The sequence below is a fragment of the Pygocentrus nattereri genome, chromosome 18, assembly GCF_015220715.1.
Source record: "Pygocentrus nattereri isolate fPygNat1 chromosome 18, fPygNat1.pri, whole genome shotgun sequence".
Taxonomy (NCBI): Eukaryota; Metazoa; Chordata; class Actinopteri; order Characiformes; family Serrasalmidae; genus Pygocentrus; species Pygocentrus nattereri.
Genome location: NC_051228.1, coordinates 22063217 through 22089053, shown reverse-complemented (window position 1 = coordinate 22089053; position 25837 = coordinate 22063217). Strand labels below are relative to the sequence as shown.

General features: G+C 42.0%; 1 protein-coding gene across 2 annotated transcripts in view; it reads right to left on the bottom strand.

Moving 5' to 3' along the window:
- Window positions 1-18715, bottom strand: part of dpysl2b (dihydropyrimidinase like 2b) — a 46417-nt gene extending 27702 nt beyond the window's left edge. The window contains exons 1-2 of one of the 2 annotated variants that reach the window (XM_017697247.2): window positions 18466-18715; window positions 17688-17935 (exon numbers count right to left, since the gene is read on the bottom strand). In XM_017697247.2, the coding sequence (XP_017552736.1) occupies window positions 17688-17891 (204 nt within the window). In that variant the 5' untranslated portion in view covers window positions 17892-17935; window positions 18466-18715. Of the gene's footprint in view, window positions 1-7631; window positions 7908-17687; window positions 17936-18465 lie in introns of those variants that run through there. The other variant, XM_017697248.2, reaches the window with a different exon arrangement.
- Window positions 18716-25837: the final 7122 nt, after the last annotated feature.

Below are 25837 nucleotides of genomic sequence, written 5' to 3'. Positions count from 1 at the left end.
CAGCAAGTCAATTACATTTCTTATTGTGTAAAAAATGACACAGTGAAAAAAAAATGAATTTCATAACAAAGTTTTTTTCAGAGAATTTTGGTTTTCTGTCTCTTTCATTGTTTTCATTGTTTTAGTTCTTTTCATTGCATCCATTCTGGCAGTCAACCGAAGACTGAGCGTCAATTGGCAGGTCTTCAATATGCATAACCTAATTTACATGTGGATTTTGATTGGCTCTTGATAAACATATTGCTGTGTTCAAAATAATGGCTATGGTGACTTTATGAACAGCTCGTATTTACCCTGCTGCACACTTTGAGTGGCGTAGGACTCTTACTGCTGACTTTTAGGAATCTGGCCCAGTATGTGTCCTAGAGTAAATTATTTCTACTGTCTGTTTGTTCTGAAAATGGTCATTTGTTGCTGCTTTTGTTCTGCTTTGCTGCCATTGACAGTAAATTATTATTTTTTTTGCTGAAAGGAAAAAGTCAATCAGCCGTACATGCTTTATTAGCTTAGCACAAAACTACTAGGCTAAGGTTGCTAACAACACAAGTAAATACTCTACAAGTAAATAGGCACTCAAATTTCCATAAATATATCCCCAAAACTGCATTCAACATAGATTCAGTGATTCAGTTTCTAATTTATAAATGTATGTATTTTCACTTCGAAAATCAATAAAAACAACTTTTGTACATGACTGTAATCCATGCTGTGTGCATGACCTTAATGAAGACCTGGGTGCAGTTTAAACACTGAGAGAAGTTTTGGCAATGTATGTAACAGACAATTTGGGTGATTATTGACTACTGGCATTTATTATCAATATTAGCCTCATAGCTCCAATGCCAAAAAAAGTAGCCAAGTTTAGACGCTAAACAAGTCTTGTCTGATGGACCACAGCTGAGGTTCTCTTTTAATAGCTTTAGTATTGTGACACTAAGTCCCAATCCCATTTCACCCCTTGGCCAACTTAGCCAGTTAGCCCTCACCCCTCCGTATTGCGTGTTCATGTCTAGGGGTAAGGTGTCTTGACTGTTTTTAAGATGGAGGGGTAGGGTGAAGTGTTAGGGCTACATGGCCCTCCAGATGGAGGTTTTCAGAGGAACACTCCAAACAAAAGTGATGAGGAAAACTGGTAAGATCACAAGTGATCAAAAACAAACATGAGTATTTTCTCTGTTAAAAATACAATAAACATTGTATTACAGTAGCTACAGTATGCTAATGTCTCATTAACTAGCTAGCTAAATTCCCCATTCCACCTTAAATATTCCAGCAGAACTGATGTCTGATGCACCAGAATGGAATCGCTGCTACATTTAAGATGGAACAGAAAAAACTGAATGAGAAGCAGGCAAATGGCCGATTTCAGCTTCAAATTACTGAAGAATTAGGGTGGGCGATAATCAATGATTATCACCGGCCCCCCTTTGAAGACACATGATGTCCTAAATTTATCTAAAGCCCAGCAGTGAAGAGCTTTACCCGCTTTACCGTCCTCTGCTGTCACTGTTGACTGGCAGGGTCATCTACAGAGCATCATTAGTAGCCTGTTAATGAAGTAATGGTCTTCTTTATTTGAGGGTTGTTCCATTTTGTTGGGGAAGATTTCAACCACTACAACTTGTAACTCAGTTCCATGGGGCAAGGTGACACTCAAAAACAATGGGAAGGGGTAAAAATAAGAAATGGGATTGGGCCTAAGAGATTTGTGAAAATGTCTAGGTTTCATCCACCCTTATTATCAGCCAGCTACTCCAGGATGCTTATAGGCCTACATGTTCCAGCCCCAGATCCCCAACTGCCTACAGTTTCCAGCCCCAATGCTTTACAGCCTCCACTCCTTTCCCTGAACCCAAACACAACCAGATGTACACATGGAGAAGAAGGATTAAAAAAATGTTTTTTGAGCTAACAGTCTGTCAAAGAAGGCGGATAGCGTTTGATCCTCTTAAAAGACACCGGAACGGTGGCACAGAGCAGTCTAAACATTCAGCGTTACAGTCCTACACTCGTCTACCAGAATAGCCCCACATTCCAGTCTGCATTTGCCTTTCTTTTCTTTAATGCTTTTTTTCTTCCTCTGAAGAGCAAAAAATAGCCCCTCAGGCGCTCCAGTGCCTGTTCTAAGTGGGGGAAATCCTGACACACACAGTGTGGCCGGTGAGAGCACACATTCCTGGAGGAAGAGTGTGCGTGAGTGTGCCAGTGTGTGAGAGACGGGGTTTTATGCGGCTGTCTGACGAACACGGGACAACAAACCAGAGCTGCTCCTGTCGCTATGGCAACCAAACGGTTAGACTGGGAAAGAGATTCCAGTGGAAAAGAAGCTTGTGGCAGTTCCACGAAAGCCAATCATCAGAGGAGTGAATCTGCTACCTCACAATGATCCGATTACGATTCAGTGCATTATGAAATTTCAGGTTTCGGTGCAATTTTATGAAAAACGATTAATATGTGTTTGATTCCAAATCATTTTTTAAAGATACCTTTAACACACAAATGTAACTAGAAAAGCTACTGAATAAGTAAAAAGGGTACATGCACGTACATTTCTGACACATGCCTGACACCATGTTCTTTGACTGTGGGAGGAAACCCACGCAGGCACAGGAAGAACATACAAACTCCACACAGAAAGGTCCCTGGTCACCAGGCTGGGGAATCAAACCCAGGGCTTTCTTGCTATGCCACTGTGCTACCGTGCCACCCTCAACATAACACCTGTACTAGAATGACTGCACTGCTGGGATGATAAGCAATTCTGAAAAATTGATAAATCAGGACAAATTTCTGATAAAGACTATTTTTTTATTATGAAGAGTCATTGAAATTTCCACCAAACAGATACATGCCATTCTGATTCAGTTGCTCTTGCAGCATTTTAATGCTCTGAGCTAAAGCTGATGTGCATTGGTGGCATTTTTGTGCTGTGTTTTTAGCAGAATGGGCTGTTGACCACAGTATATGTTGGACTCGCACTGAAAAGCACAAGAAAAGTGAAGAACCAGCGCACCAGTATGGCACTCACTGCTGTGTATGTAAAGTAAGTAAAACCTGCTGTGCCGCATAACAAATACGCACAAGTATATAAATTGAAAGGAAAAACTTGGTTGTTATTAATAAATTTGATATTGTTATTATTACAATTATTACTTTTTAAACATTTTCAGCATATTTTAACAATGCCATGTTAACGCTGAAAGCTGTAATGACTGTAGTTACTGGTATCATTATAGGAGATTTTCATACCTTCCCATTCCTAAAGTGAGACCAGTCGGGGTGATAACCAGCAATAACGTGAAATTAAAGGGGTTTAACTTCTAAAATTATGCCTGTGAAGTATTTATCTCAATAGTAAATAAATGTGTTTGTGTGTAGTAAGCACTATATAATATTAGAATACATACAAATAAACATAAATAGAGCAAAAAGTAAAAAGATTTTATGAGCTTGGTTCCAAACAATGCCCCAAGCTTTTGCATGGATTTGTTCAATTCCATCAACACTTGATTGGACATAATGAAACACAGATTAGTTAAACCAGATATTGAGATGACAACTATGAATAATACTGTGCTACCACAAGGGGAGTATAATAATAATGTTTTTCTGAGCAAATAAGTGGTTACTGCCCAGATAAACAGTTTTTTTAAACACAACTTTCTTGTATGTCTTTGCACAGCACTGTACTGTGATCACATAAATACATAAATATATAAAGATTTTTCACTAAAACACTGCGGCCTCCCAGACAGCCGGCTTGAGCTGAAAGTGGAAAGGCAGGCAGGTGGTGAATTAAACATGTCATTCATTTTTAATGATAGGATGGAGGGGTCACAGTCTACTGCTGTCTGAACAGCTGACCAGCACTGCCCCACCCCATTAACTAGCCCCTTTCTGCTCCAGCTCTGTGCATGTAAGTACAGTCTGAAGTGTGTAGGCTGGAACACAAATTAGAGGAAATACAGCGCATGCAAATCTAATCATTTGATCGCCCCAAAATTACCTCCAAATTGGATTAAAGTGAACAATCGGCCGTGTCATTATGGTCAGCCTGTATGTGTGTGAGTGGGTTTGTGGTGCAGTGTGTAGAAGTTGCTTACGTCACTATCTGCCTCTCTGCTCTTTCTTCAATTATACACAGTTTGTGCTTAGGGGTCTCTGCTGAAAGTACGTTTCCATGTGTTTTTTCTGCACATGGTGTTCCAGAGCGAGTGATAAAGGAGAGCTGACTGACCTGAGGTACCGGTTTATTTGAAGAACATGTAAAGAGCATGTAATAGAATAAAATTTCACTCTCCAAAGTCTATTTTTGAACAAGAAAACACAAACATCAATATACGCCATGCATCAGTCGTGCTTTTCTGTTACTCTAATACCTCATGTAATAATAATTGTGCTTTAAATGAGCTTGCGCATCAACTCAGTGAAAATCACAGTGCGTCCAACAATAAAGGAAGCCTTGTGCATCTTTTATACAGTGTTAGTTGCATGACAGTGCACAGAATAGGCCAATTCTACATGCTGATACATTTCACTGTGTCTAATGTGAACATCCACATGCCATAACTTCTCTGGTGGCAGAGTTCAACTAGTTAATGAGAACAACGTCAAAGTCTCAGAATGGATCATTAGCGTGACGGTAGGACCACCAGGGTTGATTTACATCAATTACTCAATCAAAAGAAAAGTTTGTCAACTAAAATTCACCTTCCTGATAAGTCAGCAGTAAGCAGGTGGCATGCTGCATCTATCTATCTGTCTATCTCTCTGTCTGTCTGTCTGTCTGTCTGTCTGTCTATAAAATTGGTCTGGCCCACATTTGGCTAAAGCCTCCCAAAAATCAGTTCATTTTTTTGCTGCCAGTTTTAGCATTATACCGCTAGCCTATCTCTTTTTTAAATCATTACCTCCTAATCCTCAACGCATTTGACTCTGTTTCTCATTATGCAGATCAGCCTTTTTGGAGGGCGCCAAATTTTAAACCTGTTAGCCTGGCTGAGGGCAGACGAGTCAAACAAATGACTCATTCATCCCTTGCATATGCATTCTGTCTGTGGGTGTTTGGTCTTAAACGTGCAGGCTGTAGTCCAGTGGACAGCAGTGTAAATACTGTGGGTGTGTTTGGAGTGCAGGGCTGTCAGCGAGGAGGCAGCTGGGACTGATGGACAGAGTAATATGGGGTGTGGCACATACAGCTCACACACAGCTCACAGCTACATACTCACCCCTCCTCTCTTTCTCTCTCTATTTCTATCTCTCTCTATTTCTCTCTCTCTCTTTCTTTCTCTCTCTCTCTTTCCTATATACATTTTTCACCTGTCTATCTCTACCCCTTAACATACAACCCAGGACCTCTGTTTAGATTGTGATTGTGCAGAAAGCATGCATATGCAACGATTATGCAAGTATAAAACTTTTCCTGCAGTTAAACAAGCAATCAGTTTGTAAAAAAGGCCAAACAACAAAAATGGACTTAACTAGACCATTACAACAAGAAGCGCATCCAGCAGTGGGTGATATGAAAATATCATATCACAATTTTTTTACGATACATATCATATGATATGTGATATGACAATACATATCATTATTATGATAAAGGCAGTACTTGTAGAACACTGACCAACTGTATGTTTCATTATAAAGGAAGCAGAATTAATTCTGTCTAACTGGACTTTGTGCTACACAGTATGCAAAATATGGAATAAAAATCACTGTGTTCAGTTTTTTGGTAGTAATTTTTTAAATGTAGCACTACTAGTTCTTTTTTCTCTGTTCCAACAGATCGGATGTCAAAGTATAGCATTACATATTATGTATCGTGAAAATCACACCATTATATTTTCGCCATGTTGCCCACCTCTAAGGCATCACAATATTTTGACAAACAGACACAATGCATTAGTAGTGCCACATTTAAAAACACTCTCAAAATGTTTCACCTACTGTGCTGCACTAAATCTAACTGAAAAGGACTATCTTCTCTTTTTAGTGAAATATCCTGAGAATATCCAAAGGATATTGTTTATCACAACACTTATAACAATAACACTTATAACTGCACCAATCATACATTTTTTTATGGTTGATTTTGCCAATGGCCTGATTTTCTGGACAATTTACTCACCAGTATTTTAACAGGCATTTTAAATGGAAAAAAACCAGCTAATACAACATGTGGTAGAGGTCAATTAGATATATTCAGTTACAGTGAAGTTGCACTTACCTGCCTTGCATTACTTATGTCATATAACTGCAACACAGACTGGACAAAATGAAAACAATAATAGTCTGATAATGCATATAAATGGGTGTGTCCACCAGGTCCTTCTTTCTTACTGTGAAAGAAGCTAGTGTCAGAGTTTGAAATGCTCATTACTGCCGTGCTAACTACTAACTGCTGATTCACTGAGAAGGAACATTTTAATGTATGACTATTTTTATGAAAATAATGAAGTTGAATTCACTCATATTGACAGCCCTCCAAAAATGTGCCTAGTTTTAGGTGCTACTCCTCAAGAGCCTCTGATTTTTGCTCACTAACAGCGGCTTGCTGTGGGTTTAGCAACACAATGGCTGAGAATGAATCCTGGGCCAATTCTTATTCAGCATAGTATAGAGACAGTGTTGGGGGGAGGTCACAAAGCCCTCCCCCGTGCAGCTGCCTGCCAAAGCCCACCTCCTTTTGTAAAGACACAAAGACACGCACCAGCCACCCAGCTCAAGCGACAACTCCATTTCGGGAATTGGCACCCCATAAGTGTGGAACACAAGAAGGCGGTGGGGTAAATATGTATCACCTGTTTGTGCAGGTACAGTCTAAACCATTACTTTACAGGTGGGGTGGGGTAATCAATAGGGAAGATGACAGAGAGTAAACCAACCAGACACTACTTAAATGCTGCTCTGAATTCACTTGATGCAATATTTTTGTTTCTAGACGATTAAAATGATACTTTATCCATACAGGCATGGGAAAAAGCGAGTCAAATGACAGACGGGCCCTGAGTTGATGTGATATTCCATGTGCACATCTGAGTCAGGTAAAATCAAAGCAGTGTGGGTCTGGAGAGCAAATGGAGCACACTGCACTGTTCATGAGGAAATATCTGTCTTTTTTTCCATAAGTCCATCCTGCACCTCTCCCAGTTGTCATGATCTCCAACTGTACCCTCTAAACTCTTCACTGGAAAACTCTGGATGGCCACAGTGCAATAAAGGCATTCCTACTGCTTCACAGCAATACAAAAGCGAACAAACTGGACATAAAGCCAACGCAATGAATAGAAATGTATTGCATTATTGTTGTACTATGTTTGCAACCATAGTTTCAACAAAGGGAAAGGGCATAAATGACAGTGCTGTTTGGCCAAAATGAACACAAACTATACGAATTCTGCTTTATTAGTTCTTACTAGACCAAAACCAGAAGGTAGTTGGCAGGCTGCAAAACCCAATCATCACAATAGGATGCAGCAGCAAATGAAAGGCATGAACTCCACACAACCCCATGCTGCAGTGAAGCTGCTCAGCATGTACAAGCTCCCTTCAGACGCCCAGCGTCCACTGCGTTTGGCTAAATAAGACCCAAAGTGCATGAGAGACGAAACGCACTGCTCTGGACTCACAGTTATACGGGGGATGTTCTTCTTGCCCTGATATCCAGACATCTTCACCGCTGCTAACAGGCTTCCTTAGGGCTGAACGGCTTGGTTCGGAACAAAAAGACAAAGACGAAAAGACGGATTCCGGGACGAGGTGAGCGAAACAGACCAAAGCAGAAGAAGTACGTAAAGGAGGAAAATAAAACAGCACCGTCGCCGTCTCCTCCTCTCTTCTCCCTTTTCTCCTCTGCTGCTGGTGCGCGGAGTCGCCCAGACGGACCTAGACACGGAGCGCCGCGGAGTGCGCATGCGCGCGGCCCCGCCCTGCTCCTGCTCCTGCTCAGGCTGGGTGGGGAGGTCAGTGAGAGGCATGTCCAGCGCTTTAACGCTGCCAGCACAGCGTCATCGAACACAGCACTGAGTGATTAAAACTGGTTTTAACGTGGCTGGTCAGCAAATAGTGGCGCTGGTGAACCTGTAAGGCTGGTAAGTGCAGCTTGTCAGTCCTTCATATTGGCAGGAGTGCAAATATGTTCTGACAAGGGTGGAGGACACTGTGTAAACCAAGTGTTGCTGGTGTGTAACATCGAATATGCAAGGCTTTATGTGAATAAAACTAATAAAATGATCAGAAGTAATATTATAGCGCTCACTGCTATTGAGTGACAGCTTTCACACAGGTCATGCGCTTTATTGTCCAGCTGTTGTTGGTCACGGCTAGGCCGTACATTAGGAGTGTTTCTTCTCACAGCTTTGCTCTTACAGCCTCTCAGCTCGCTCCAGTTCTTCCCGCTCACATAGAAACACAGTCCATAGCCCCACCTTCACAATCAGAGTCTTTATCAGAAAACCCAGTGAATAAATGCTGTGGAACATATAATCAAGAAGTAGCATACATAACAACATGATGCACTAATCCCTGGCCCTTACAAACATCCTCGCCCCTGAGGGCCTCAAAGCATTTGAACCAAACTGAGGGCCAGCCCCTCCTCCAGTGACCCACTCCTTGGCATCCCCTCCATTGGAACATCGGTGCGGAGAGACTGAAGCAGGGCCTGCTCGTGCTGCAGCGCTCCTGAATTTTTGCCACACACTGGTCACAGCAATGTACGTACAGCTCCGTGTCCTCCTCCTGGTTACGGCAGAACTTCTTACAGCTCACAGCATCTAGTCCGTTGTGGCTAGGGGTGATAACAGCGATAGCAGCACTCCTCTTGGCCACCTTTCATTTTCTTGGACGTTGTCTGCGCTGTCATTGCCAGCGGGGGTGCTGCTTGTGTGCAGAGCCCACAAAAAGCTGTGGTGCCTTTGACCTGATAGCGAACTCTACCCCCAGAGATCCTCAAACCAGGTCTAATGCTGCATGTTCCACTATGTACCAAGCATCTAGTGGCTTCACCGAATGGCTACATCTGAAACTCAGCATGGGTCCATTTGACACCTTTTGCTTCTCAAAGACTCTAGGTCTAGAATGCATTTTGGATCTCAGCTATCTAGACTAAATGGCGCATCTTCTTGTCCCTGACTGACTGTAAGTGTCGACCCCTTGTCCACCTCAGCAGTGCATGGAACTTCCTCAGTTTTAACAGAAATATGCCAAAAGTCTGAAATGGACGTTCTCCCCACCATGGCCGCTGTTTTTCACTGACTGCGCTGTACTTTTTGGCCAGGGCAGCATTCTTACCCACTGACTTCTCCCACAAATGGACAAGCTCTAGCCAGATGTCTCAGGCTAATTCGCCCTGTACAGCTAAAGTTTTAATATCATTAGTTAGGGCTGTTATGATTCCTCTGCTTGTCTTCAGCAATTACCCAGTACAGAGCAGAGGAGTTCAGGCCAGCATGCACCTCTTGCTATGGTCCATCATTAGCAGGCAAACTATTGCATCACCTGTCTAACAAAACATTAGCTGCAGGACTTTCTGTTCAATTGACCAATCCAGTGATTTGGCTTCCAGTGAAAACTGTGCATGGGAAACCTCCCAGCCTGCTTTATTAGAGTATTTTAGAGATTTAGCACTTACCGCTAAATGCTGTTTAGGTGCGCCGCCACCACTATTTACATCTGCACCTGGATTTGCCACTGATATCACAGAAAAAAGAAACATCACACAATGGCGGTTAGCCTTCAAGCAAGCTGGCACATACAGGTGCAGCTTTTCTTCCTCCACAGCCCTCTCGCTGCACTCATGGTCAGTCTGACTTTCCCATGGCAAGAACTCCCTCTTCTATTTGCGCACGAACAGAGCATTTCATTCTCTTCTCAGAGCCATGCAGCTTAAGTTAGCTGCTAGTGGCCATCGGCCGAATAGTCTGAATCTCTGAAACGTTTTCTTCTGACACCAAATGTATTATTCAGTGCTGTTAAAGAAGCAGTGTGTAATATTTAATAGCATCTAGCAGGGAGGTTGCAGACTGCAGCCAACTGAATACCCCTCCCTCACCCCTCTCATTCCAAACGTGTCACAGAACCTACAGTGGCTGTCAGGTTTTCTGCTGTCACCTGTCCTAATTTCATTCTGCTTCTTCATGTTTTCACTTTTTTGACAACGAGGATTCACTGTCCTTTGCTTTTTTCTTATGATATTTTAGCAAAGTCCTCATTAAAGATAGATAGATCACTGTTAATAAGTAAAAGGAAAAACGAATGACTATCATAAGTCAAACAAATATGCTTATAGTACAGCAAAGATGTGTACAAGGCAGGGTACTGCTTCTTTCTTTTTGTCGTTACTGCCTATAACAATCCATAAGTACTTTTTTACCAACCATCATGCAACCCCAAAAAATACCTTACATCATTTTTATTATTCTAAATCTGAACATGGCTTAATCATTAAGTACTGGTTACACATCTCAATCTACAAAGCTGTTTTGATTGAGAACTTGAATTAAAACAATGGCTTTCTCATTCAGGATTTATGATATACATGCCTCATTTAGTAACATATAATCCCTTAGTGCCTTATGCCATCCTTGCACATTGCAACATATAACCTACTACACTGTCATTTATCTAAGACATTGTTCCATAACAATGTAACACACTGTACCATATTACTTTACCTATTGTTCCATAGTATCTAACAGAGTGTCCTGTATTACCTACTACACTGTCATTTAGTATCTAACGCACTCTCCTATATTACCTTACACAATATCCCATATTACCTAACACCCTGTCCTATACTAGCCAACACAATATACCCTACACACTTTCCCATGTTACCTAAAACACTGTATCTAACACACTGTCCCATATTGCTCAACACACCATATCTAACATCCTACCTAAACATATTACCTAAGACATCATACTTAACACTGACCCATATTACATAACATACTGTCCCTTATTACCTAACACATCAAACTTAACACTGACCCATATTATATAACATATTGTTCCATGTTACCCATATGTCCTACATTACCTAACCAAAGTTATATCTAACACAGAGTTCTATATCCCATTACACACGGCCTCATATTGCTTAACTTATCCATATACCTCTCATATACCTCCTATACACATCTCCTCATGAGAATTGTATCATTCAGGGCTTAGAACACATTGCCCCTTATGATTGATGTCTGAACACACTTTACCTTAACTAACGGACTCGTGATGTTTTCCAGCCAAACATAAAATGTCTATATAACATAAAATTTAGAATGGATTATTATGTAAGAGTAGTAGAAATGAAATGGTGCCATATACGAACCATAAGATGTCCATCTGTCTTAAATTCTGTTTGATCTCCTTTGAACATTTACATTGTGATATACTTGCAATTGAAAAATGCTGTTTCTCTGGACACCAACCTACTGGCTCCACACTAGTATTGGAATAACATGTATGGCTTATCAAATATATACTTTTTGCAGCTTATAAAGTAACGGTTTAGTTATTATATATAATTAAATAAGTCAACAGAATGGGTTCTCTTTTGATGCCATTTACTGCTAATATGTTTCCTGTAGACATTATAGAGCTTTAGTACAGCTGATTGTACTGTGGTTATATACTGCACCATTCAACAGCATGGTATTGATCTGCCCTGTCATTAAAGGCCATCAGTAAGAGGGAAAAAGCAATGCAGTGGTTCTCCATCACACTGGAGAATGACAGAAGCTTCTTGTTCACCAAGGGTGTAACCGGAGCCCAGTATTGTGTCACTTTTCAAAAAAAAAAAACAAGCACATTTATCTTGCATGCACTCTGCAAGCATGACTGGGAATGATTTGGGATCATGAGTTGCAGTTGTTCAGCAGCAATTAAGATTACGTCACACTTATTAGTCCAACAATGGGGAAATTTCACCTCCACAATCTAACCCATCACACTAGGGGACAGTGAGCACACTTGCCTGGAGCAGTGGGAAGCTCTATCCGCAGTGCTCGGGGAGCAGTTGGTGGTTAGGTGCCTTGCTCAAGGGCACCTGAGTCATGTACTGATTGAACTGGCGACCTTCAGGTTGCAGGCTGGTTCCCTAAACCTTCACCCACAACACCCAGGTTCCCTAACTTTCACCCACGTCTGCCCACCAAATCTGCTATAGCTGATATTGTATAGTGCAGATATATACACTATATTGCCAAAGGTATTTGGTCGTCTGCTCATCACACGCATATGAACTTGAGTGACATCCCATTCTTAACCCATAGGGTTTATTATGAAGTTGGCCCACCCTTTGCAGCTATAACAGCTTCAACTCTTCTGTGAAGGCTTTCAACAAGGTTTAGGAGTGTGTTTTTGGGAATTTTTGACCATTCTTCCAGAAGCGTGAGGACAGACACTGATGTTGGATGAAAAGGCCTGGTTTGCAGTCTCAACTCTAATTCATCCCAAAGGTGTTCTACTGGGTTGAGGTCACGCTCATCCCACCAAACTCGCTCATCCATGTCTTTATGGACTTGGCTTTGTGCACTGGTGCGCAGTCATCTTGGAACAGGAAGGGGCCATCCAAATACTGTTCCCACAAAGTTGGGAAATTGTCCAAAATCTCTTGGTCTGCTGAAGTATTATGAGTTCCTATCACTGGAACTAAGGGGCCAAGCACAATTCCTGAAAAACAACCACCACACCATAATCCCCCCTCCACCAAACTTTACACTTGGCCCAATGCAGTCAGACAAGTGATTCGTCACTCCCGAAAACACGTCTCCACTGCTCTAGAGTCCAGTGGTGGCGTTTTATACCACGGCATTCATTGCTTTGCATTGCGCTTGGTGATGTAAGGCTTGGATGCAGCTGCTCGGCTATGGAAACCCATTACATGAAGCTCTCTATGCACTGTTCTTGAGCTAATCTGAAGGCCACATGAAGCTTGGAGGTTTGTAGTGATTGGCTCTGCAAAAAGTTGATCACCTCTGCACACTATGTGCTTCAGCATCCGCTGACCCTGCTCTGTCATTTTACATGGGCTACCACTTGTGGCTGAGTTGCTGTCGTTCCCAATCACTTCCACTTCGTTATAATACCACTGACTGTGGAATATTTAGTTGCGAGGAAATTTCAGGACTGGACTTGCACAGGTGACATCCTATCACGGTACCATGCTGGAATTCATTGAGCTCCTGAGAGCAACCCATTCTCTCACAAATGTTTCTAGAAGCAGTCTGCATACCTAGGTGCTTGTCTTTATACACCTGTGGCCATGGAAGTGATTGGAACACCTGAATTCAATGATTTGGATGGGTGAGTGAAGACTTTTTGCAATATAGTGTATCTCAGTACTGTGAAGCATGGAAAGTGTCAGGGTGGGCTTAAAGGGCTCCTGAATGGTTCTAGCAAAGCCCTTCTACTCATCAGTGATGTCCTTTTTACTCCTTCAGAGCTGCTTCTCACTCACTGCACTCCAGCCCCCTACAGTGTGTGAGTTGGTAGTTAAATGTTGGCTTCTGATTTGCTAGCTTCTTGTTTTTCCATTCCACCTTAAATTATGCATCAGGAATATTCTGGAGGACTTGCTTCTTGCTGCCAAACTGCTGCCCCACTTAAGATGGAATGTAAAGTGTGAATGAGAAGTAATATGCGCTGATATAATGGACATAACTAGGCATTTCTCAATCCTCAAGTCAATCCTCAGAGTGTCAGAGCTCTTTCAGGCATGTGTAGCTTTAGAATGATAGCTGTATTTGTAGTACTAGAGCTAAAACTGATTAATGCAACAGCAACAATTAGCTATTAGCTAATTAGTTCATGTTGGGCTAGCAACCAAACCAGCTAGCAAACTAACGAAAATAGCCGACGTTGTAAAAAACTGACACAACATTCTTGCTGGGTCAACTTCTCAGACAAAGAATTGTAAATGTTAATAGTTCAGATTGAAAAAACTTGATACCATACAAATAGTTATTCCGCTACACTATAGTTACGTCTCGATGTTTAGCCCAGCAACCTGTAGTTAAGTCAGCATTTAGTAGGCGCGGTAGATAAAATGACCCATTGGAGATACATTGCAGGCGGACATTCAGTACCTGCTCACTCAGTGTGTCTTACTGTTTCATATTATTTTAATTCATTAACATTATTAAGAAACACGAGTGCCTTAATGTGCCACAGACTTAACTGTGAAGTCTGAAGTGTGGCTAGGCTAGGCTAACCATGCTAGCTGAAATTAGAAAAGATGTTTCTCTGTTCTCAGTGTTATCATGAAGCCAACATGACCTCATGCAGATGACTCCGTCGTCTAAGATTAAAAGTTAGCTATTGCATTAGCTGCTGTACTCACAGTGGCTAAAACCCTTCACTTTGGAATGAACAAAGCAGTGTATTTACTAAGAAAGCTTCTCTGTCTGCTTCTTTGTGTGACTGAAATTGTTGGACAGCCCTGTTGGATAGATGATTGACAAAGTAAATTTACAGCAGTTCTCAGACTAAGAAAATCTTTCACAGTGGTTGGCATTCAGAGAGTAAACAGTATGTAAAGACGATGATCAAGTGGTCTTTTTTGGTTCCATGTCAGCTAGCTAAATTCATTCCACTGTATAACACCTTCCTAAACACAGCATGTTTAGCCATACTGTTACACAGGAGATCAACTTCAGCTAGCTAATGTGTAAGACAGTCACCTGCTGATAAAAAATCAGCAGAGACTAGCCTATGCTGGTATTACCTGGTTTATGGTTGTTTATGTTGGTCTGGTGCTAGTTTAGCTGGTAATTAGTTAATTAGTTATTAACTTCCATTGCTGCTGCCCACCCTACTAACATCCAAAACACAACATATGCTGTGGTTTTTCATGTTTTTCTGGTCACCAGCCATGCTGGTCTATGCTGGTTTTTCTAGCGACTTCAGTGACTGAAATGTGGTCAGAGTCAAAGTTGGACAGCAAACTGCCATCACAGAATAACCAGATTATTCTGCTGAGCTATAAGAGAAACAGTACTACAGGACTTACATAGCACAGTGCTATAGAAATCAAACAGTTATAAAAATGAACTGTAGTAAAGCAATAAGGACCCGTATAAGTTCTGTTGTTTTGAACACATCCTCTACAGGAGACTGTCTGCGTATTTTAATGCACAATTTTAGTTTATTTGCTGAAGTAATCATAATGTGCCTTGTACAAAAGGTGCAAAGCTTTATGCCACATTTTGTGCTGTATTTGTCTTGCTAAATATGTTAAATCTAGCAAATACAATAGAAATTCTGAACTGAAATATGTTACCTGAAAAGAATTTGTTAACTTACTTACACTGAGACAATGAATGTATCAATTAACTAGAGGTGCCCAAGTGTTAAGCTGTGTCAGGCTGCAGCCACTGGGTGCTAACATTGCATTTTTCAGCTGTTCTAGTATGTACATCCTTCCAGTGAGCCCAATATTTGCTGCGTAAGTGGCTAGAACTTTGCAGAAGTATTTGATTTGAGACACAGGATGATATATGATGATATGGTGAGTGACATATTTAGAGCCGTTCTCTGCGCTTTCTTGTAGAGATGTTTTTTTTTTCAATGCAACAGTGAAGGCAGATTCTCCTGAATCACTACTCCACAAATTCTTTGTCAACTTCATTGCTAGCCATCAGTCGCCACCACTGCGCTGGCCGTGTAACTATGGTTACTGCATCCTAGACACAGAGGCCTTGCTGCTTTCTTAGCATGTCTTTGGAGGCAATGGAAATCAGTATGAGCTCTCAGAAAGGTGTGTCAGGTTTATAGAGTGAAAAAAAATGTCATATTACTTGCTAAGTATTTTAAAAAATACCACTAATCTGCCACAGGTAAGAAAATGGCATATGTTCATAAAAATGCTTCACATTTATACAACTTTCAGAATATATGATGCAATGTGCATACTGAATACACAATACAGTGAACCAGGATTAATAGTAGATTGCACCCGTTTGCATGAATCACATTAAGTGAATGTAATTCTATTACATTTCGTCTAAGGCTGCCTACTGCATTACTCACCTAAATGCCTAAGCGCACTGCTTTTATACTAATTTTCATTAGTGTGATAATGGAATCTTTCATGTCAAAAGTGATGTGTTTTACTTTCATACATTCACAATGGGTTTAACACAGATGAATGTCCAGCACTTTGGAAGACGACTGACTCAGCAACTGAAGACACGGTCACTTTTCTGGTCATGTTGCTGATTTGTTGCTGCAATCACTGGTTTGTACTTGTAAAGAAGTAACTTAACCCCCAGCCTAGCTCTACAGTTTCACATTCATATGAACTGCTTAAGACAGTTCTGTACATGATAGATAGAAATATAGATATAAAGAAAGAGAGGCAAACACTTACATAGACAGAAATATGGTTGGATAGATGGATGGATAGATAGACACATGGACAGATAAAAGGATGGATAGATAAACAGAGAGACAGACAGATGGATGGATGAATGGAAGAACGGATGGATAAATGGAGGGCTGGATGAATGGATGGATGTATACAAAGCATAGACAGATAGACATGCATATAGACATAAATGGATGGATAAACAGACAGACGGATAGATGGATAAATGCATGCAGGGATGGATGGACACAGGATAGATAGACAGACTGATACATGGATTAATGGAATAATGGATGGATGGATCTACACAAAGCATAGACAGATAGATATACAGATAGATGGATGGATGGATGGATGGATGGACGGATGGATGGATGGGCCAAACCCAAAGGTTAGATATAAATATAAATGGAAAGATAGAGAGATGGATGGATGGATGGATGGATGCATGGATGGATGCATGGATGGATGGATGGAAGAACGAATGGATAAATGGATGGGTGGATGTACTGGCCACATCCAAAGGATAGATAAACATATAAATGGATGGATAGGAGGAAGGATGGATGGAAGAACAGATGGATAAGTGGATGGATGGATACAAAGCAGGGATAGACAGATAGACAGGCAGATTGACAAACAGATAAATGGATGGATGGATGGATGGATGAACACACAACATAGACAGATAGATAGACACAGATAAATGAATGGATGGACCCAAAGGATAGATATATAAATGGATAGATAGAGGAATTGATGGATGGAAGAATGAATGGATGGACTGGCCAAACCCAAATGTTAGATAGACATATAAATGGATGGATAGAGAGATGGATGGATGGGTGCATGGATAGATGGATGGAAAAACAGATGGATGAATGGATGGATGGACTGGCCACACTCAAAGGATAGACAGACACATAAATGGATAGACAGAGAGATGGATGGAAGAATGGATGGATAAATGGATGGGTGAAGTGATGGTTGGATAGATACAAAGCATAGACAGATAGATAGACAGACAGATGAATGGATGGATGAATGGAAGGATGGATGGAATGGCCACACCCATAGGATAGATAGATATATAACTGGACAGAGAAATGGATGGATGGATGGATGGATGGATGGATGGATGGATGGATGGATAGACAAACAGATGGATGAAGACACAGAGAAAGAGACAGGCAAGCAGACAGGAAGGTAAGCAGACAGACTGACAGACAGATACATGGTTCATCAGTACGACAGACGCTGGGACACACAGACAGACAGTCAGCAGTTGTTTAACCCCTTCCCTCCCGCTCCTCCTCACCGTGTCGTTGATGTTCTGCAGCAGCTCCTTCCCTGCACTCCTTCGGATCTCCACCCTGCGGCCCTGAGCGTCTCTCTGCCGTTCAATGACCCGCCCAGAGTCTGTTGGCCGCACGCTCTGCTCCGCCTCGGACTGCAGTGGACACAACAAACCACAGAACCGGCCAGAGCCAGGACTGGACACGGCTCCAGAGGACAGGGACATGGTGAAGGCCAACAGGTGGAGACAGAGGGACTAATGCAGCAAGACTGAGGAGCAAAACAGAATGTACAGTCATAATAATAATAATGATAATAATAATAGAAATTATATTATATTATATTATAAGAGACTGAAAACAACAAGGAAATGCACACTTAGCAGCTGCAGAGGTAAGAACAGTTCTAAAATAATAAGAATATTCAATAAAGGCTAAGAAGCAGAATTAAACGTACAGTTGGCTCAAATGACTAGGAATAATGATGATTATTACTGTAACAGCGGATGAAAGAGTTTTAGGATCATATGCATTAGCAGTGCTCTTTCTCTCTCTCTCTCTCTCTCTCTCTCTCTCTCTGTCTCTCTATTGGGTTTCTCACTGATGTAAAGCTGGACAGAGCCCGGCTCGGTTAATCTGCTGGACACCACTAAAGCAGAGCAGCCTGGGCGAATCAGACTCCCGCGAGCTCTGCATGAAGCCGGTATCAGCGCTGTGCGGATGAGGAGACGGAATGACCGACGCACAAACAGCAAAGTGACGCAGACTGACATGAGGAACGAAGAGAGAGCAGCGCGTTACCGTGCACAGGAGCGCTGGGCGCGAGGGTGAGGATGGTGAGGATGGTGAGGAAGATGAGGAGGAGCTCGAGACTGCTGGACGGAGCTCGGAGCAGTGGGGCTTGGCCGGAAGTGACGCGCTGTGAGAGGCTCACAAAAGCAATTAATCCATAACTAAGGGTCCATTCGTGGCGCGCGAAGCTTCGTCGTCCTCTTTTTCCCCAGCAGAACCTCAGAGGTTTGGGGTGCACCAGCCTCACCAACGCCCCTACAGCTGCAGCTCGAGCGCTGAAACTCTCCCACCACTCTGTCTCTCACTCCCGCCTCCACCTCCAGCTGAGATGCGGGAGGCTCCTTGCTCCCGTGGCCACGCCCAGGCCAGGCGCTGTCCCTTCAGCACCACGCGCCCACTGCAGTCTAAGAGGGGTTCACTGAGTTTACTCTAAGGAGAATTCCGCACTTAGAAAAGAAGGTTCAGGGCTTTTTGGAGGAAGTGGTTCTGTTTGGAACTATGGGTTCTAGATAGAATCATCTAAGTGGTTCTTTGCATGGTGAAAAGATTGATGGAGACTGTGTCGTATGTGATCCTGTTTGGCACCAAAAAGGGTTCTTCTGTTTTTACAGTGTCAAGAATTCCTGAAGAGCCTTGTTGATATTAGGGAAGCATGTGCACCAAAATCAACAATCACAGTTAATGTTGGGAAGGGCTGCTTTCTCCGCCCTGGCGACCTGTCCGGGGTTTCCTGCCTTCTGCCCAATGACCACTGGGATGACCAATGACCATCTTGCACCATTCCAGCATATCTCCCTTATGTTTATTGAGGCTTGCAAAGGAGTATCTTCCCATTGCCAGCTGCACCATCCACACTGGACCCATCAGTGGAAAGAGACCACCACAGGACCGCCACAGGCCAGGTGGTGGACCATTCTCAGCACATCATTGCCACCGCTAGGTTGAGAGTGGTCCACCACCTAAACAATATCCAGCCGAGACTGGATCTGTGGTCAGAAACTGCCCATTGATGAAGGGCTGCATCAGCAGATGAGCTACAGTCTCTAACTGTACACCAGCAAAGTGGAGCTACTATACGAGTACAGGGTTTCTGTGCTTAATGACCATGTCACTGTCTGCAGTGCTAAGAATAGTCCACCACCCAAATAATTTAGGGTCAACAGTGGTCCTGCGATCAGAAACTGACCAATGATGAATGGGGGAAAGGGGTGCCAACAGGCTAGAGTCTATCATTTATGTACCTCGTGAACATGTAAGGTTGGTGGAACTCTGACAGAGAGACATATGGTACCGTGTGAAAGTCACAGACCACCATTCATGTACATAATGTCCAGACAAAATGGCCATTAAGTACAAGTTGTTTACTTTTCCAGGTTCAGAAAACAATGCAATACATGTGTATCATCCTGCGTTGCCCTGTTTAGTCTTTTCTCATTTCTGTCTGTCTGCCTTTGTTTATCTTCCCTGGTGTGTCTTCCCATGATGTCTGTCGTTCCATGTGCTTTTGTTGTTTTGGTCTGTCTCCTCCCCAGTCATCTGTCCGACCTGTGTGTTGTCTGTAGCCCCGCCTTCTCGTTAGCCCCAGGTGTTTCTCATGTGTTCTTTGACTGTGTATTCCTATTGATCTGAGTTGTTTGCTGTGTGTTTTGCTCATTCTTAGGTCGAGTTGTTATTTCTATGCATTTTGTTCTCTGTTCTTTGCTTTTGGTGGTTCTTATCATTTCTTTAATACTTCCATCCTTTTGCTTTTCTTTTGTTTCTCGTTTTTTCTTTGCTACCTTCCGCAAAGACAACAATAAAACAGCTAGCTCACAATTGCGTCCTGCCCTCTCGTCTCCTTTGGCTTTCAACATGTAACAGTATGAAAATGACCAAACATGCATCTGTTAAATGTATTATTTTCTTTTTATTTTATATTAGTTTAAAATGCATACATTTGTGTTTGTTATTATATGTTTTTCAATTTGAATGCAGTGTTAACAAAGGTTACAGGTATAAATAATACCTGCGTATGTGGACTGCAGTGCTCACACAACATGTATTACAAATAAACAAGTTTATTTGTTATTATAAATAAACTGCATTTTTACAGTTTATCAATACCTGCAGTACTGGTTCTTGCCATGCTAAAGGTTCATTGCTAATACATGAAAGATACTGGAATACAAATCAATTCCAAAGGTATCGAAACAGTAAAGTGCATTAGATTATTATTAGATTATATAAATAAAATATGATATTATTTTGGCTTTATTTTCATTTTTTCAATTTGGTTATTTTCATTTTCAAATGTATTTGATAATTACATTTACATACATTTAGTTTTCTATGGTACATTTCTATGTGTAATATGTCCCCATGCATTTTAGAACAAATGTATTTCATGTATGTCTGTAACTATTATTTTGTTTTATTATTATTACAGTCATTTATGAATGTCAGGTGTAAAAAGCCTTAAAATCTTAATCTATACTACACAAAGTTGTAGTTTTCTTGAAGCTCTATGGACTAAAACTCACAAACACCTGCCATAACACAAGTTTCTATTGCATGTATGTCTGTAAGCATTTATTTATTAATTTAGTTGCACTGTTGCTTAATGTTGTTAAGCTATAATACCATAAGAGAATCCCCAGATCAGATCGTTGCACAGTTTAAAGTCTGAAACACACACAAGGACTGTTTTGTTTTCATTGTGAAAGCGACCCCACCATAATTGATGGATCCTAAGTCCAGTTTCCATAACAACGCTGCGTCCGGCTGCCTCACCCCTCAGAGAGCTCATGGCTTTGTGCTGCAGAGGATTCAGAGTGATGAATTAAAGTTTAAATAACAAAAGTTTTATTTTAAACCAACTTCATAATACCCTCTGCACACAGTTTGGTACGTATGAACACAGTTCACTAAGCAGGACAACTTAAGCCCGAAGTGAGGATTTCCCGACATAAGCATCTCTGGCTCAGTGAAAATGAAATGTGTTGCTAAATGTTGTGGAAATTCTCCAAAATGTAAATTGAATACACTGTAGTTTGTTTTCAAGGTATTTCTCTGGTTTGTATGAATGACCTCTTCACTTATTGGACAAGCTATATAACTTCTAGCTCAAGTGATCTGGTTAACTGAGAAAACCTGCAATGCAGTGGAACTTCTGTGTTTTAAAGCAGGAACTCAAAGAGAAGAACACTTTAGGTAACATGGAACCTATTACCTGGAAGTTCCTCAACAAACCGTCTTTGTAAATGAGATGTGTGAGCATGAAGAACCGTTCTAAACCTTTAGGAACATCCACATAATGTAAAGGGTCTATAACAATTAAGGGTAACTGGTAACTGTGTGACTGGCGACCTGTCCAGGGTGTATCCTGCCTTTTGCCCGAAGACTGCTGGGATAGGCTCCAGCACCCCCCCGCGGCCCTGACGGAGAAGCGGCTTAGAACATGGATGGATGGATGGATGGATGGTAGGTAACTGTGTACCCAAGCAAAGAACCATTAAGGAACGTTTTATGAGGAAAACTCAAGTTCAAAAGTCAGGACTATCTTAAAGAGGCAGATCTAAAGCCACTGAGAAATCCTTATTGAACATCCCTGCCCCCCCCTCCCACACACACACACTTTGGCCCCCCTCCGACTGTCTCCTCATCCTCCTCCGCCCACTTCCCCACGGTCCCTGTAGACAGCATCATAACACCTGTTTAAGCCTATCATAACAGAGCAGCCTGTAAGCGCCTCCTCCTCAGCTCCACTGGTGATGTCACTGGGTCACTGGGAGGTGGCAGTGAGGGTGTGAGCATATACACTACTGTTGAAGTGTTGCATCAAATGAATCCACTTTGTCTGCAGACAAACGCATGAGGTTAAGCTATTATGCCAATATTACAACTTCAATTCAACCCAATCAAATTTCCAGTTTTTCCTTTTAAGCCAGAAGTTGGCCATCAGCCAAGATGAGTTTGGCTTGCTTTGTTAGTTTTACACTGGAGCTGCGAGGCTAATACAGCTCATGTGCCTTCTGACCCTGCATGACATGGTCATCTATAAATATGGATAACAGTGCAGTCTAAATTCAGAAGGTCTTGGCCTGTAATGAAGAGACCAACGTGATCAGTGAAGTCATGTCAAGAAATAATCATTTTTACAGCAGAAGTAACATCTGGCAGACATCAGCTGTGCTTGTGTGGCCAAGAGCTACACATATACGTGATGGATGTTTTTGCTGTAGTTCATCTCCGAGCATGTTACACTGTGCTGGTAAAAGAAGGAAACCACAGACTGCTGATTCATCAGATTCTGCCTCTGTGCAGTCTTCTGGCTGCAGAGCTTTGAATGCTGTGATTTACATTGTATTGACCGTATAGTTAAAATCCCTACCATGGGCCTATGCTTACTGGCCACTTTATCAGAAACACCCACCATATAGGTTAAGTTTGTACACTCTAAGAAAAAGACATTTATTTTCATACACTATTAAAAAAAGGATTGTAACACTCTAAATGACTAACTTGTAGAAGGCAAATGTTCTTAACTTTTAATGGAAGTGAATGTAAAGGGGAGTATTTCTATTGACACGTTCATCATCAAATTTTCACATGACATATAGGACAGCAAATATTTCACATAATGTAGAAAAATCAAACAGCGATTACATAGCGCAGGTTTTCCATTATGGAGCAGACCATGCATTTACATGATTCTTTCAGTGTTCTGTGTTCTATATGTAACCATTGCTTTCACTAAAAAACCCTTGAAGAAGCAAATTTTAGGCTGGTAAGTGAATATAGTTACTGAACGGAGCTCATCTGTAGCTACACTCTATATCAGTCGTGTCTAAGGGAAGAAATAATGAACCATGCAAAGAATCATTTATACATTCAAATAGTTCTTTGAGTGTTCCTGGTTTATAACCATTTACTTTTTTTCACTAAAGAACCCTTAAAGGACCATTTTTACCAGTGTGGATGCAGGATCAGGGGAAACTGCATCAACAGATCAACTTCTGGGCTACAGTCTGTAATTGTATGCTATAAGCATGGAGCTACAAGGAAAGGGGTGATGATAAAGTGGCTAGTAACTGTTCATGGCTGGAGCTGCATCTTTAGGTTGATGCTGCTCTATCACAGACTCTGAGACACGCCCTGCAGTTCCCCTCTTAACCACAAGAGCACAGCACATGCAGAATACTGAGAAAGGAAAGAGTGAGACAGCTGTTTTCTTGCCAATAACACACTGCTAAGCTGTGCTATTGGAGAGAGAGAGAGAGAGAGAGAGAGAGAGAGAGAGACAGAGCGAGAGAGAGAGAGAGAGAGAGAGAGAGAGAGAGAGAGAGAGAGAGAGGCAGATCAGGTAAAGCTGAAAAGGCCATTTGGGGACACTATATTGGTTTATAGTCACTCAGAACAGGTTGGACAGATAATCATATGGACTGAGCTGTCTACAGTTTAATGCCAAACCAATACAACAAATGGACTCAGTAGTAAGTGGATTTTCTCCACTCCTTCATGCAATTTGTATATACAGATCCAATGAAAGGAAAAGGAAAAGGAGGAAAACGGTGCTGAATTCTGTCAGGATATACAAGTTGAGCTTAAAAAGCTGATGTATTAGAGCAGCATGACTGGAAAGAGAAGGAGAACATGTTGGATTGCATGTATTAAAGTACAAGTAGAAGATCAAAAGCAGGAGAATTATACATATCAGTTTCTTTACTTAGCTAACATCAGCTAGAGTACTTAACAAAGATGCCATGCCAAAGCCAAACCTGAGCTCTAATGCAGAAACACAGTGGTTAGCACTACCCCTACTGAGAGCTGATTGGTTAGCATTACCCCTACTGAGAGCTGATTGGTTAGCATTACCCCTACTGAGAGCTGATTGGTTAGCATTACCCCTACTGAGAGCTGATTGGTTAGCATTACCCCTACTGAGAGCTGATTGGTTAGCATTACTGTTACTGAGAGCTGATTGGTTAGCATTACTGTTACTGAGAGCTGATTGGTTAGCATTACCCCTACTGAGAGCTGATTGGTTAGCATTACCCCTACTGAGAGCTGATTGGTTAGCATTACTGCTACTGAGAGCTGATTGGTTAGCATTACTGCTACTGAGAGCTGATTGGTTAGCATTACTGCTACTGAGTGGTGATTGGTTAGCATTACTGCTACTGAGAGCTGATTGGTTAGCATTACCCCTACTGAGAGCTGATTGGTTAGCATTACCCCTACTGAGAGCTGATTGGTTAGCATTACTGCTACTGAGAGCTGATTGGTTAGCATTACTGCTACTGAGTGGTGATTGGTTAGCATTACTGCTACTGAGAGCTGATTGGTTAGCATTACTGCTACTGAGTGGTGATTGGTTAGCATTACTGCTACTGAGTGGTGATTGGTTAGCACTACTGCTACTGAGTGGTGATTGGTTAGCATTACTGCTACTGAGTGGTGATTGGTTAGCATTACTGCTACTGAGAGCTGATTGGTTAGCATTACCCCTACTGAGAGCTGATTGGTTAGCATTACTGCTACTGAGAGCTGATTGGTTAGCATTACTGCTACTGAGAGCTGATTGGTTACCATTACTGCTACTGAGTGGTGATTGGTTAGCACTACTGCTACTGAGAGCTGATTGGTTAGCATTACTGCTACTGAGTGGTGATTGGTTAGCATTAATGCTACTGAGAGTTGATTGGTTAGCATTACTGCTACTGAGTGGTGATTGGTTAGCACTACTGCTACTGAGAGCTGATTGGTTAGCATTACTGCTACTGAGAGTTGACTGGTAGGCAAGCTGATCAGCTGATGCACATAAGCTGGTATAGAAAGACCTGAAGTTGAAAAGCACTCAGAAACAGGACAGCAGTTTTGAATGTATTTTTATGTAAACTGGACTGGTCAGACAACACAGCTGCACTTTACAGGAAAGGACAGAGCAGACTCTACCTGCTCAGGAGACTGAGGTCATTTGGAGTGCAGGGGCCACTCCTGAGGAAATTTTTCGACACAGTGGTGGCATCAGCCATCCTCTATGGAGTGGTCTGCTGGGGCGGCAGCATCTCCACTGCAGACAGCAAGATACAGGACAAACTGATCAGGAGGGCCGGCTCGGCCCTGGGAACTCCTCTAGACCCAGTGCAGGCGGTGGGAGAAAGGAGGATGCTGAACAAGCTAGCATCCATGCTGGAGAACGACTCCCACCCCATGCGTGAGACTCTGGCAGCACTGGGCAGTTCCTTCAGTGACCGGCTCCTTCACCCCAAGTGTGTGAAGGAGCGCTATCGCAGGTCCTTCCTTCCTGCTGCTGTGAGATTGTTCAACCAGCACTGCTCCCAGTAGACCACACACACATACAATATACACTTACATTCAGAATGCGAACATTTTTCATTGT